Here is a 15,232-nt window from a genome sequence, read left to right as displayed (position 1 = left end):
GTGAGGAAGAGATGCAAACAGATAATTTTTTTTAAATTTGGGGAAGATGAGGGCTTCTACCTGCTTAGTTGTACCAGGGTACCTAGACATGGAGATCTGCTTATACTACAGTGTTTGGCAACAAGCATCTCCAACCCAGTTGAACACCAAATTGAGCACAAGCAGGTCAGAAAGGCACCATGCAGAACACCTCCACTGGGCAGACTGAAGGTCACTGGTGTTTTACAGGGCCTTCTGGTTTGGGGGCAGAACCAGCAGGGGATAACAGCAAATACACACACAGCTTCTGTTCCGCTGGGTCTTCCATATTCAGGAGCAAACATAGCAGAAATTCAACGTAACCGGTACAACCACATACCAAGGGATGAGCTGACAAGTTGACATTCCCTTTTCTGAGGGAAAATCCCACACACTGGCATGTGATGAGTAAAAGTCTTCTCAGCAGCTCACACTACCTACCACAGTTATCTGAAGAGATGCAAGTAGGATTCCCAGGATTATGAGGTACTTCACGGGGCACCTTTCATTTCCTGAAAAATATCAGCATCCTCGATGCATTCACATCCAGTCCCAGAGGCCGCCTGCAAGAGGGGTCTCAACCACTTTCCTTTGGGGAAGGTGGAATTTGCTCTTTGATCCACCTCGTGCTCACTTCTTGACACAAATGTGCGCAAGATCAAGACACTAAAATAAGATTCACTCTTGTGCAAGAAGCCTGTTTGTGGTCTACATGTTACTGCAGACCCACACAGGAGACTCAGGGCTCAGGGCTTGTAACAGGGCTGAATTACCACCCACAAGAAGCATGTCAGCAGCTGAGTGACAAGGACCCTTTATGTATTTCTATTTCAGTTTACTATTTGTATATGGCAGTGAGGTTAAAATCATGCCTGTCACACAGCCAAGTTATCACAGAAGTGTAAGTGCATCCTTCGCTGGAGGCCACTGCTAATGGGCAATGGCATTCACGTAGGAGCTTCTCTCTGTTGAGGGACTCAATTAATTCTAGTGGATGCAAAGTTCCCACCTCGACTCCCAAATGCACCTTTACAATAACTGATCCTTCAGTGGGCAAGGTGGGATTCTCCATGGCTTCAGTACCTAGTGAGGGAAGCAACGAGGCTGTCAGCGTTTCTCTGTGCGCAGACCAACATGTCTGTGGAGAAGTGGTGGTGGGGACCTTCTATTCTTCTAGAAACCAGCTTGCATTTTTAAGCAAACACCCATCCATCCAGCTTTGAAGGCAGCAAAAGACTTGCAGAAGAATCCAAAATCCCAAGTCAAAGGGAGCATTGACAGCAGGAACTAACAGTGAGAAAGCCACGAGTCCCCGTTCCACCCTCGGAGCGAGCGTGACAACCGTGCCACTGTTCTTCACGGCAGCGGAGGCAGCAGCTGCCAGGCACAGCGAGTCCCACGGGCCTCCTGCACGCTGCCTCTCCTCGTGCCTTCACACTGAAAACTGGGAATCACGAAGAAGGGTGGGGATGGGGGCCTTAGGAAGAATAGAAAAACCCTCACAGCATCAGGGCAGAGGCTCTGAGGAAGGACACAGACTTACACACCACTATGGCCAGGCTGTATTTTACTGGTGATCAGCTGCTGCCATCTCATACAGACTTTCGGAAGCCCCTGAGCCTACGGAGAGCGGTGTCCGACTCTCCAACCCACCTGTGCATCATTTATCTAAGCCAGGTTCAAAACTCACGGGTTGCCAAAGTCTCTAAATTTGAGATAATCTGCTTTAAGAGTTTGCAGCCCAGCCCTGCAAAGATTAAAGAGCAGGAGAAACGTGTTCACGTCTGAAATCCAGCCCCAGTTCCGGAGCTCCTACTGTCACCGAACAAAGCCTGGGATACAGCAAGAGAAGGGTTTGACCTCAGTTTGCTCCCCAAGAAACAGGGTCTCCAGCACAACACAGTGAAGTTCCACAGCTTGAACTGAGCAACCAAATGAAACAAGAGCTTTCTCTGTTCTCCCCAGCAGGTCTGGGGGAGGGCAGCGGGAAGACGCGGAGCGGCCGGGAGCCGTGACCTCCAACCACGCCTCACCTGATGCAGTGCAGTTAATCCATCCTCATTGCACAGGTCTGGACTGATGTTGCTCTTCAGCAAGTAACACACTGCAAGGGAAGGAGACAGGAGGACAGGAGTCAGATCAGGAATGCTGACACAGCTCTTGCTCTCAGCTAGCCCCGGACAGCTCAACACAAAGGCAACTGGCCCTGTCGGGGTGTCCCAGTGCGGGCAGAGCTGCAGGAGACCTCGAGCCAAGAGCTCAACACTGGTGTGAACCCACCGTCACCGCAGCACTGGTGAGAAAAAGGCTGCCTTGGTTTTATCCAGCAGAGAGCACCAGCATACAATTTTCCCCCCAACTTCCTTCCAAAGGAGACTTTGCTATTACAGCTGTCATTGTCACGGAGTTGTGCTGGAACGATCTACATTTTTATCATGTGCTTTGTGACACCTGAGTGCAACATGTGCACCCTGCAGCCCAGGGGAGCCCAAAGGCAGTCGGTGATTTTCAGACCCAGAGTTAAAACCATAATAGGGATCTCATTGCGGGGGGGGTGGGGCTGGTGAGGTCTTGCCTCAAGAAGTTACCAATCTGGGACGAAAAGCCCAATACGTTCAGGGGCCTGTCACATCAAAAATACACCGAGGTTACTTTGGACACTTCACATGAGCTGTTGGGTATCTAAAGAAAGCTTCTCAGAAGTTTTATTTATTGCTGCTTCAAGCAGAAAAGGTAAGATTTACTCCATTAAAATGCAAATTTCTGAAACACATGAAAATCCATTAGCCCCCAGGTAAAAAAAATAAAGTTTGCTCTGGGGTACAGATCTTGCACAGGGTAATAGCAATAAGGCTGGCAGAGGAAGTAAATTAATAGCAACACCAGGAACTCTTCAAATTCAACTCTGCTGACAGATCGTGATGATCTATACCCATCTTCTGTTGTTTATTTACTCATTCCCTGTTTTTTCTCCAGAGATTTCACTCCTTAATGTTTTTCCCACCTTGAATGTCACGGGCAGCACAGGCACAAGCCAGAGGTCCACAACCATCCCCCTGGGGCCAGGGCAGCATCAGATATTCAAGTCCCATCTTACTTGTTGGCAAGGATGCAACCATTAAGGGAAACCAGAGCTGCAAAATAAGGAACACTAACAAAGCTAAAAGGGCGATAATCATCTCCAGGGCTGGCGACCAAAACGACTGCAAGGCTGGTGGCTCCCAAAGCATCCTGCAGCCTCTGCGGCTGCTGTTTTGACTGCATGTCCCTGCTGTCCGAGAGACCTCCTTCCCCAGCACATCATGGCTGTCCCTGGGGACAGAGCACTTCTGGCATCCAAAGCAGAACATGGAAAACATGTCCACAATGTCATCAGTGTTGATTTATGAAGCTTTGTTTAAAAGATCTGGAAAACACACTCGCTAGGAAGGCGAATCGAAACCGAAGTGAAATTTTCTTTGGAAGCCACAGGCCTGATGTTATCATAAAGGAAGGCAAAACCAGACCAAAGTGAAATAGAACACTGTATACCACAGGATTGTTTCTCCCAACCCAAAACGAATGCCGGAATTTACGTTTGCTGGAAATAATTTCAAGGTATTGACACCTGCTCGATGAAACCGATACAAAAAAGCAGAATACAACACAGAACAAAACTCATCCCCCGCCGTGGCATATCCAGAGAGTCTGAGTTTTTTCCAGCTCAAAGGCCAGTGCAGGAAGCCCGCGCCTACGCTCAGCTCACACCCCCCACACTTGCGTGCTTGACAGTAACAAGAGCACTGAACCCCAGCCAGTATATCTCATTTAATGACTGTGCTTCTGCTGTTTCTGGCCAGCCCCAACCTCCTGCTCTCCTAATCCAGCCTGAGTGATAGGCGAGTCATTCACCGGTGGATCTGGTTGTCTCTTATTTACTTTGGATGCTCTGCCATTAGGGTTTTAATTCAATCTCAGTCCTTTAAGAGCCATTGTGTACTAATGACATGCAGCTCCATAATCATGTTTTGCCTGATTACGGAGATCTGAACAAGCAGATGCTGGCAGATTAATCTTACAAGTGCTGTCCCTCCATGGAAGAAGCAGAAGCATAAATTCCAGCTTGTTATGGCGTATCAGGTTTTGTGTTCAAGGCTCTGCGATCATGGCTTGACAGAGCTTGTAAGAGTCCTTGAAGGGTTAAGATTCAGAGAAGGATTTATCTTACCCTAAAGCAGCTTTGAATTCTCCACAAACCCCTGCAGCAGCCCTCATGTTTGCAGTGCACCTTCTTTGGCTCCCATCTTCCCTCGGGACTGGCTCCCCACAGCCCTCAAAACATTTCCCAGCATCTCCCAACACACCAAAGACTGGCAGGCATAAGACACCAGAAAAGAGCACAGAAAAGTCAGGTAACGAAGCTAGGTATGGATGTGGCACCGAGTCCAGGCAAACATGCCTTGAAGAAGAGGTCAAACTCCTTTCCAACCACTCCTAAGCTGAAGTTCACATCTCAGGGTTTGGCACGGGAGCACAGGGCTGGGCAGCAACAAGTCCTGGCTCTTTTCTCTAAAGGCAGAGGGATGTTGCCTTCAGTATTCCTCACACTCCAGACAAGAAATCCCAACAGCTAGGCAGAAGTCTCCAAGAACTGCAATTTCTATTGCATATGCCCCCTTCTTCAAGCGAGGAGATTTACCCAGCGTCCCATCGCAGCAGAATGCAGCCCTGATTCCTACACCCCACTGCCAGCAGTGGGGCACGGGGTGGCAAAGAGTAGCTTCATCACCCCCTCTGCCTGTGGGCAGATCTGCAAAGGGACACAGAAGGACGACATGGACATTTTCCCCATGCCCACTACCCAACAACAGCCTGGGTGAAAACCTCCTGCCCTCCACGTGGCTGGGAAGAACGAGTCCTCCTTTCTGATGAACTTCAGAAGAAATCTGCAGTTGTGGGTTCTTCCAGTGCCTTAAGAATAGGAAAGGGAGGGGGGCACAAATGCAACACTTTGCAGTGCTGGAAGCGAACTCTCAGCTCCAGGGCCGTGCCACTGCCACCGACCCGCTCTGCTGCTTAACGTGCAACATCAGGGACAGGGACCTGAGCAAGCAAAGAGCTTCTCTTCAAGCCTGCCGTTGTCACACGCCTTGCTGCAAAGCCCAACACCTTCACCTCCTGCCAACAGGCACGAATGATGCCATACAGGTCGGAAGCTCACGCTTCAGCTCACAAGGACACGGATTAATCACTCGACGCCAGCTGATCACCTTCTGTCAGCTAAAGCCCCTTCACGTCACTGGAGAAAGGAAGATCCCCCAACACGCACAAGGTATAGCATGGAAACGGGTCCCCTGCGAGCCCCTCGGCGAGCTGAGGTCACTCCGAGCCCGACACAATGGGCTTTTATAGGCCACATTGGCGTGTTCAGCAGGCAGCAGCCTCCACCTTAACACTTACAATTAACTTCTTAAAGAGAGCTCAGTATCCAAAATTCTGAGCCCTTTAAAATCCGTCCTTCTTTGCATGTAGGCAGGGGGAGGTGGGGAGAAGGGGCTGGATGCGTGGATTCACTTTATTACACGTCAAGCAGAAGTTGTGGGAAGCAGTTTCAAACGCATAGCAAATGAAGGAGCGAAAATGATTACAATAAGAGCTGGGTGAACAAACTGTTGTGAATAATTCATTGCAAATTATAGTAACCGAACAATCACTCAAATGTATTTTCCATTATTCTGCTTGCTCTGCCTATAATTGAACCTCTCACACGCCAAGATGGTGTACATTAATCTTCAATTTATAGTTTATCATTCACATCTGTGCTGTGTTAAATGGAAAAAGCTCCCACAACAGCTGTGAAAATACATCCTAGATTTTAAGTCACCTTCCATCACATGTCCTGGGGCAGTCTCAGACAGATTCTCCTCCCTGAACACAACGAACCCACTTCTCAGGAGCTCCTTCTCCTCCCAAGCATGTCCAAACCTCACTTATTCTTCCCAAAACCCATAAATCAGGAGAAGAAAAAGAAGGCACTGCAAAGGCCCTAAGAAAATTCAGTGCCGGGTAATCAGCACTATCGTTTTTCATCGATGTTACTTCCCACTGAGTTTACACTAGAAACAGCTTTTCCAGAAAAGTTCCTAAACCAGATGAAGACTTTTCCACAGAGAAAAAAATGCCTTTGTCGGTGCAGTTCCCCTAAAGTCAATAAGCTACACCATAAAATTCTGGATACTATTACACTCCCATCTATACCCAGCTTTTGCATACCTCAAGTGTTAATAACTCATAAGAGAAAAACCCAGTTGAAATTGATACGGTACCGGCAGGGGAGGGGGTGGAAAAACCTCAAACACCTTCCTGACAGGAGATCCTGGTTCATCCCAAAAACATATAGTGGCAAACTATCCATACTGGCAAGCAGGCTTACCTATGTGATCCGAGTTCACCTGTACATGCAGGCCATGGTTTTTTAAATATCCAGGTTTATCTTGATCCTTTGCATTCAACGATTTCTCTTTGAAAAATATTTAAACTCTTCTAATTCACTTACTGGTTCTGAGGCTGCTTTTGAAAGCTGCTATTGCACGGAGGTCGTTACGGCAGGGGAATAATTCTTGTACGTTTATACCTGATTTCACTGAACAAAATGAAGAGAAGTTTCACTTGGGTTGAGACACACACTTTTCCACACTGCTAGAGTCGCTTCCACCCTAATGTACCTTTAGTCAAAAACCCAGCATAGCGGAAGAAACTCATCCCAGCACTACTTGTAGTGAGGTACTGGTGGTGTCTGTGCCACATAGGTGTGCTGGCAAAGGTCTAGAAAGGCTGATCCCAGCCTGCCAGGCACAGCCCTATGGATGGGCTCAGCTACTTCCAAGCTGCATTTTTCCTGCTATGGTTTTGCAGAGATATTTATTACACAGGAGAAACACTGCCAGGAAAACAGTATTGAAGCTATGAGTGCTCTGCCAGCAAAGCATCCAGCTTCCCAACACAGCGTACTACAATATTCATATTTAAGAGGATAATACCTAAACCCTGAGCAATAACAGGATGAACATACTCAGCCTTATCCTCCACTCCCTGCAACACACAACTGATAGCCCATGCTGGCCCATTGATAAACTCTGCAGCTCCCTAAAGTTTTTCAAAAGCCAAAAAAGAAAAAAAAAACATAGAAAAAAAATCCCACACTCAGACAGCTTCAGACATTTAGTACACCTAAAAATAAATATGGCCCAGTTTGCCTGCTGAGCTAGCAACTGAGACATCCCATCATCATTGATCATCAAGCTTTCTTGGGAAGGTTCAAAGCCTGTTATGACACTTCCCACCTAGTTTATAGCTGGGCACACACATTCCTTCTCATATACCCACAAAATCTGGGAAGTTTGGAAAGAGGCCAGCAGAGTCCCATCTGCTTCGTGCCATATTCACACGGGCAGGGACATTTCATGCAGCTACCCTCAGCCCAGGTGCCGCTGCTCTGAAGGAAAATCTATTTCTGATTTTGATGCTTCTTGTTTAATAGGGCACACCCTTCCTTAGCCCCAGCGAGCCCGCCTCGCACGGCAGGCTCTTCCCACAGAGCTTGGAAGAGCAAACACTGGGGGCTGGTTCATATACAGGCTTAATTCTGACACCAAGTGAGAGCTGGCAACAACTCATACATTTATTTAATGCATAGAGTTTGATTCTTGCTGTCCATCTTTGTGTCTATTTGCACCATTTTTTGCCTCATTGTCATTCCAGAGCACCAAAAATACTATAAGGGGACGGCCACTTAGAACTGCGTCCTGAATGAATGGGCCACAGCCAGGCACCCAAACCCTACTGCATCCCACATTCTTCTTGTTCTGCATCTACAGGAATTCACGCTCTGATAATCCACTTAGTGCCAGTGATGCTAAAGCATCTTTCTTTAACGGCTGCCATCCACCTGGGATTACTTGGATAAGTAACAGCGTGCAAGTTACCCATCTGCAACCAGCAATGCTCAAAGGACGCAGCAGAAACAAAGCCAAACTCATTTCAATAGCAGAAATAAAAATTAGAGGATGCTGCCATCTGACAAGGTTTTCTAAGGATGCAGCGTCATGTTCAAAAGCATCCTCATGCTTTGCTCCTGCTCAGACTAACAGTGAAGTTGGTCCACAGAAGAGACATCAGAGAGGAAAACTGAAGTCGGAGATTATTTTCTTGGTCTCCCATTCCTCATCTGTTACAGAAAGAATAAATAAATCATTTTGGTATGGTTTTTAAACAGATGACGGGCTTTAAAAGGGATAAGTGTTTTACAGAACCTTCAGGCTCAGCTGCCTTGAGCAGGATTTCTGTGGGCAGGGAGCCAGGAAAGCAGATTCTCCAACATCGCTGAGACAGTGACACCTGGGCTGCCAAAGAGCCTCTTCTCTGCCTAAGAGGCATTTTGGAGCAGGTATTTTCTATGCATGGTGCCTACTTAAAGAGGGCTAAAAAAAAAAAATTAAGTCAGACTTATGGAGCTATGGATCAAGGGCACCAAGGCCAAGGTTCCCAGGGGTGACTCAGAAGCCGCAGTGATGAGCAGAGCAATGCTGGCTTTTAGGGTGTGAAGGTGCTCAGCAGAAGGCACTGACAACACGCAGAGGGGATCATCCTGCTGTGGTCGGAGCCAGACGAGCCAGTGGCCTGAGCAGGGAGCACCAACAGCAAGTGAGGCATGAGGGACAGCCAGGTCCTCTAGCAGCGGCTCGATAGGAACCAGCATCCCCATCTCTTGAGTTCACACCTGGAATGTTGGGTTTGGTGGGTGCAAGCAGGCAAGTAACACATCTCGCTTCCCTCCGTGTTTCAGGCAGAGGGCACCTACAGGGTCAGCAAACACTCAACCAGGACCTCCTGCTCTCCTACTGCTCCAGCTACTTCTAGCTTTCTTCCTACAAAAAGCTCTTCTTGGAAGTCACAACACCACATGCAAAACCATTCAGACAACACAACATCAAAGCTTTTTATCTGAGTAGCACAGAGGATCCCACTTATATACCTGTTCAGAAGCTGCTTTTGATGTATTGGACCAAAACCTACACACTGAGACACGCAGCAGTCATCACCTCTGATGTCTACACTAAGCTTATTAGAAAATAAACCTTTCAAGCTACCAAAAAGGAAATGCAGTAAAAAAATTAATTGGCTTTAATAGAAGTTACAGCTTAAGAAGCATTTAGATAAAAGACAGCAGTGGTGTCAGGAGGTAAACTTCTGCAGCTGTCTAAGTACATGAAGAGCTTCCCCAGTTACATTAACACAATAACATAACAGGTGATCTGAGGAGCAGAACTGCAATACCCCCCCAAGCCCCACACAGAGCCAGCCTGCCAGCATTTGCAAGAGGATACTCTAGTATGCTCCGTATAGCAGGAAATAGTTCATACTGCCATTTGAAAGCATTATTAGGTTCTAGAGTCAACAGCCTCTGCCCCAGCTCATATTTCAGACATCCTATGGCCTCAGCTAAGCAGCTGTACATTGACCTGAACCACATGAATGTTTTTAAGAGTCTCAATTATAAAACAGGAAACTTTCTATTTAAAGTAACGGAAAAGACGTTTTGGTGGGGGGATGGGGGAACATATATCTGCTTTTCAAGCTGGCTGCTCTGAATTAATACCAAACGATTCTGCACCTGGGTTGGGGCAATCCCAAGCACAAGTACAGGCTGGGCGGAGAATGGATTGAGAGCAGTCCTGAGGAAAAGGACTTGGGAGTGCTGGTGGATGAGAAGCTCAACATGAGCCGGCAATGTGCGCTGGCAGCCCAGAAAGCCAACTGTATCCTGGGCTGCATCCAGAGCAGCGTGGGCAGCAGGTCAAGGGAGGGGATTCTGCCCCTCTGCTCTGCTCTCGTGAGACCCCACCTGGAGTACTGTGTTCAGCTCTGGAGTTCCCAACACAAGAAGGACATGGAGCTGCTGGAGCGGGTCCAGAGGAGGCCACGAAGATGATCCAAGGGCTGGAACACCTCTGCTATGGAGACAGGCTGAGAGAGTTGGGGCTGTTCAGCCTGGAGAAGAGAAGGCTCCGGGGAGACCTTCCAGCAGCCTTCCAGTACTTAAAGGGAAGCTGGAGAGGGACTTTTTACAAGGGCGTGTAGTGATAGAACAAGGGACGATGGCTTTAAATTGAAGGAGGGGAGATTTAGATTAGATATAAGAAAGAAATTTTTCACTCAGAATGTGGTGAGGCACTGGACCAGGTTGCCCAGAGAAGTTGTAGATGCCCCATCCCTGGAAGTGTTCAAGGCCAGGCTGGATGAGGCTTTGGGCAGCTTGGTGTAGTGGAGGGTTTCCCTGCCCATGGCGGGGGGGTTGGAACTAGATGATCTTTGAGGTCCCTTCCAACCCAGACCATTCTATGATTCTATGATTTCCTCCAGTGGCAGCCTGCAGACTGGGAGTGCTCCAGCAGACTGGGCTCTCCCCGCTCTCTGCTCCTCACCCTGCCCCGCTTCAGAGATCCTTTTTCTGTGGTGAGCATCTCCAACCTTGCCCTGGTCTTTAGAGAAGCTCCAACTGCTCTGGCCGTTTCGGTACCTTCTCCACCCTCACCAGCATCCACTCTGATCTTGATCTGCACGTTTGGGGTTTTTTCCTCCCCTCCAACTTTGTCTCCCTTTAATTTAGGATGAATACAATGGGGATGAAGACCTTTAAGAGATACAAGACCAAATCACATCCTTAGGTCTGCTCCCATGGATCACTACATTCATGGAACGGGGTGCCACGTAGACGAGGTCCAAACGCCTGCGCGAGGCAGAAGCGCAGCGTGTCGGGACAGGCGCTGCTCCGGAGCCCTCCAAAACCCAGCTGGGTGTGATATGGCAGCGGCAGGAGCCGGTGCCAGGCCCAGATGTGCCGCACACCAGCACGGGAGACCACAGGGGACATGCCAGGAGCGAAAGTGTAATCTGCTAAATCATCGCCCCCTGCTCAACGGCAGTGTTTCTTACTGGAAACGCTGCGTTGCCATGCAGTGCTGGAAGGGAAACGTCTATGCAAGCAGAAAATCCTCCTCTTTCTTTTTTTTTTTTTGATCAAATATAGATAGATTGTGGTTTCCTTTTAAAAAGCAAGCGCTACAGAAAGAAAACTTTCACGCAAGTTTAGCGGCAACCTGAACTCTACCACAGAAGCACCGGCTGATCCACAGCAGCCCTTCTGGTTAGGTAACCTGGAATTACTCAGCAGCAAATTTTACACGATTCAGAGATTTGAATTCCAACAGAGCCTTTCATCCCGAGATCTCCCGAAGTGCTGCTGCAGAGCGAGCTCCAGGCTGTCTCCCAGGATTTTACAATCAGTATTCACCTCGTTTCGCAGATGTGACATCTCAGCCCGAGTTAGACCGAGACTCTGGAGACTCAGGTTTCTTTGCCAAGGTCACAGTGACAGTCCATGGCACAGCTGTGACAGTGCCCTTGAGTCCCAGGTCCCAGCTCTGCCCTTTACGCAGAGGAAAACTCTCCTTTCCTCTCCCCTCCGTTGTTCAGCCAAGAGGAATTGTGCAAAGCAGCTGAAGTCTCAACACTGACAGCTCCGACGGCAACCAGACCCCGAGGTGAACCTTGTGTTTGACAGAGTTCGGTAATTGTGTCCAGGGGTATTTCAAAAAGAGAAAGCGAAGCCGTGGCTTGGCAGCAGCTCTCGGCTGGTATCGCTCCCTCGGGAAGGTCCCCACCGCTCCGCTCCGTCCCGTTTGCCGACCACGCAGAGGACCTGGGATGGGCGAGGAGAGCGAGTCGCAAGAGGTGGGGAGCAAGGTCATGCCAAGGGCTCGCGGTGCAGCAGCACGCTTCGTTTAATTACGGATCGGGAACGATGCTGTCCCCGAGGTAGAGAATAAAGCATGTTTGGTCACCAAGCCTACATTGGACAACCGTCCCTGATCTTCACCAGCAACCCAGCCAGGACAACCTCTTTTTTACCTCCCCTCTTGCAAGCTCAAGTCCCAGGAGTTTGTAAATTCTCAGGGCTGATCAAATCCCACTATTACCCCAGAATTTCAAACCACTTCTCTTTCATTCTTCATTTCAGCCCCTATCACACACAGACAAACCACAGTCTAGAACTTCTATTTGCATTAAAATTCGCTCTCCAGGTTAAACACCTCCAATCCCAAAGCAACTCCCGAAGTCGAGCGTCACCCCCACGCAGCACCCGTGACAGCCCGACGCCGGCTCAGGGCGCAGAGGCAGCGGGTGGCTGTCATGGGCCACCACGGCTGGTGGCATGGTGCCCCTCGGTGGGACCTGGCCTGGAGGTGTGGGCGATCCTCGTACCACCGCATAGCAAGCAGGAGCATTTCCAAGAAACGTCTGTGCAGCCCAACTCCCCATGCTGCAAATTTGTTTTCAACATAACCAAAGAGATCAGAGAGCCACAGGGACTGCTCTCCCAGCCCTTGGCAACCAACAAACCCTTGTCGGAGAAGTCAAGATAGTTTATCCATGAACATCATCAACGGTTTTCAGCACTGCATGGAAAACAGTGCATATATTTAGGAGTTGCATCAGAAGTTAGCACCTGAGCTTGGCAGAAATGCAGTTATAGCAACACATATAATCAATGAGACAGGCCTGACAGAAGCTTTAGATACAGATTTAGACTAGATATAAGGAAGAATTTTTTTTTTACAATGAGGGTGGTGAAACACTGGAACAGGTGGTAGATGCTCCATCCCTGGAAACATTCAAGATCAGGTTGGACGGGGCTCTGAGCAACCTGATTTAGTTGAAGACGTCCCTGCTCATTGCAGGGGGGTTGCACTAGACGTTTAAAGGTCCCTTACAATCCAAACCATTCTATGATTCTATGATAAGGTATATACAGAAATCTATGTGACAGCTGCTGTACACAGAGGACACTGGTCCTTCCAGCCAGGGCCTGAAGCTCAAGACCATCCACCTTGTGGGCCCTGGGTCTGATTCATTTGAGGATGGTCTGGGGCCTGGTCCAGTTGAGGATGATCTGCTCAATAAAGATCATGGCATAAACTTGCTGCAGGTTGCTAGTCGTGTGATCCAAATTTGAGACCAGTTATCTTGAGCATCTAAGTTTTAAAAAAATAAAATAAAGAAGAAGAGTGGACAAAAAGTTAATTTCCTCAACGTTTCCTAATTTCATTGAAGGTTTGAAATCCCCTGACTCCTCAGAGACTGCACAAAAGATCTTTAAATTAGGTCAAAACAAGTGAGCACGCAATGATACAACCTGGGTTGGTCTATAACCTGACTGTCAAGTGCTTTGCATACAGACCACCTTGTTTTAATATTTATTTCACCTGCCCCATTACACAAAGTTGACAGCTCTCAAACTTCTCCTCCTACAAGTTCTATATGATTTCTGCTTCCAGCCACCTCAAGTTGTAGAAGATGAGCGTTCCCAGGCTGGATGATGCAACACAGCTTCGTGGTTGCCGGGAGTTTAGCTCACAGGGAAGCAGCTTGAGAGCTTAACAGGTCATTTAGACTTTTCAGAAAGAAAAAAAAAAAAGTCCAACTTGTTGCCTTCACCCATCCCTGCCACATCCACAGACACCAAAGCAGCAGCCTCGTGCGAACTCAAGAGAGCTTCTGCTGCCAGCTCTGCTCTGCTGAGCTTCCTGTGCTTTGATGCAGTAAAGAAAGAAACTGCGCACGGGGTCGGGAGCACTTTCCTTTTTAGTGAGCGACTCCTTCACTTTCAAAAGCCATCGCAGTCAGCTTAAAACTTCCATCTGCAGAATACGGCTTGAATTCAACAAAAGCCTTCAGATCAGAGCAGGGCGGAGAGAGAACACCAGCTCCCTCTCACAAACTGCTGAGGAGTCATGTACGTCGTGGCAGAGGAGCAAGGATGGGCTGGGGTCCAAACCCACAGGCACAGCTGAGCCCAGGGGTGGGAGCGCAGGACTCCCAACACCCACGAGACAGCTCTAACAGCCTCCGGGGTCCGTCTCACAGTCTCTTACTTAACGTAAAGAGGAAAGAGCTGAAACTGTCCTCCAGAAAGTGCTTTGCCCTAGTGCTTCAGACCAGGTCACTGATGTTTCATCCTGTTCCTGAGATGAGCACTTTAGTCTTGGCCCATATGGTGACTATTTTTTTATTTATTTGGTTTTGTATTTATACACTGAGCTTATTAATACTAACAAAATACATAGTTTAAACCACCAAATTAAAAAATACATAATTCCTACAGCTCTTACGCAGGTTTAAAGCATCCCATTTATCAGAGCAGTATCTCTGAACATCAAAGACAAATCCTTGATGCAGGCAACAGCAGGGAGCAGAGAGCGAGCAATATATCCCGCTTCTCTCCCTTGGAGAGGTCTCCTGTCCTGGGATGAAAGACCCTGTCCAACTCTCCACATCAGCATTGCAAGTCAAATGCCTCCCACACCCTCTTCAGCAAGAGTCAGCTCAGAGGAGTTAGAGTTTTCCGTTCTGCAACAGTGGAGAAAAGCTTCTGTTTGCCAAAGTATATTGCATTTCCCAAGAAAACTGCAGTTTTCAAAATAATTAACAGTCATTAAAATTCCCCATTAAGTTTTGCCATTCTCCTCTCCACAGTGGTGAGAACTCTGCTTACTTCTGTATTAAAACCAGTTTTGTTAATGAACCGTTTTATTCCATCCAGTTTGCTTATAGGAGATCTCCAGCAGGTCCCTCCCATCAGGGAGTTTTTCATTACATATTTAACACTACGAGAGCCTAAGTGCCATGGACCACCCTTCAGCTGTCACAATGCAAGAAAGGTGACATCCATCTCCTGGGCCTGAACAGCAGATCGCCCCGTGCTCGCTGCAGCCCTCGCGCCTACGTCTGAGCGAACGGGGACGGAGCTCTCCCACCGCGCTACCGGCCACGGCTGCTGCTGCGCGATGGAGGAGAAAAGTCTGCACGACTAAATTACCCAAAACCCCCACACACTTTGTACACTTTGACAAGAGGAAAGCCAGGCTCGAGCTTTGCGTCATCTCCCACCGATTCCACAGTCTAATATTTTGACTTAAAAATTTAGAGTAGCAACAAAATGCTTTAGTAGCTAAACTCACCTTAGTAAGTTCATTAAAGTAATTAATGCTTAAGTGGCTGCTTACACTGCTCTGCTGACAGCACTAATTACAGGTTGCAGAGGTGGATCCCAAGGAACCAGGATCGGTCTGAGGCTCCAGGGCCGCCCTGGGAAGCCCCGCAGTCCCACGCGACC

General features: G+C 48.3%; 1 protein-coding gene across 2 annotated transcripts in view; it reads right to left on the bottom strand.

Moving 5' to 3' along the window:
- The window catches only part of PPP1R16B (protein phosphatase 1 regulatory subunit 16B), a 48,652-nt gene that overhangs the window by 15,667 nt on the left and 17,753 nt on the right, over window positions 1-15,232 (bottom strand). For both annotated transcript variants that reach the window (XM_086623024.1, XM_086623025.1), the window contains exon 2: window positions 2,052-2,122. In XM_086623024.1, the coding sequence (XP_086479150.1) occupies window positions 2,052-2,122 (71 nt within the window). The remainder of the gene's footprint in view (window positions 1-2,051; window positions 2,123-15,232) is intronic.

This window comes from Tauraco erythrolophus, chromosome 18 (assembly GCF_009769465.1).
Source record: "Tauraco erythrolophus isolate bTauEry1 chromosome 18, bTauEry1.pri, whole genome shotgun sequence".
NCBI lineage: Eukaryota > Metazoa > Chordata > Aves > Musophagiformes > Musophagidae > Tauraco > Tauraco erythrolophus.
This window is presented reverse-complemented; position numbering and strand designations above follow the sequence as displayed.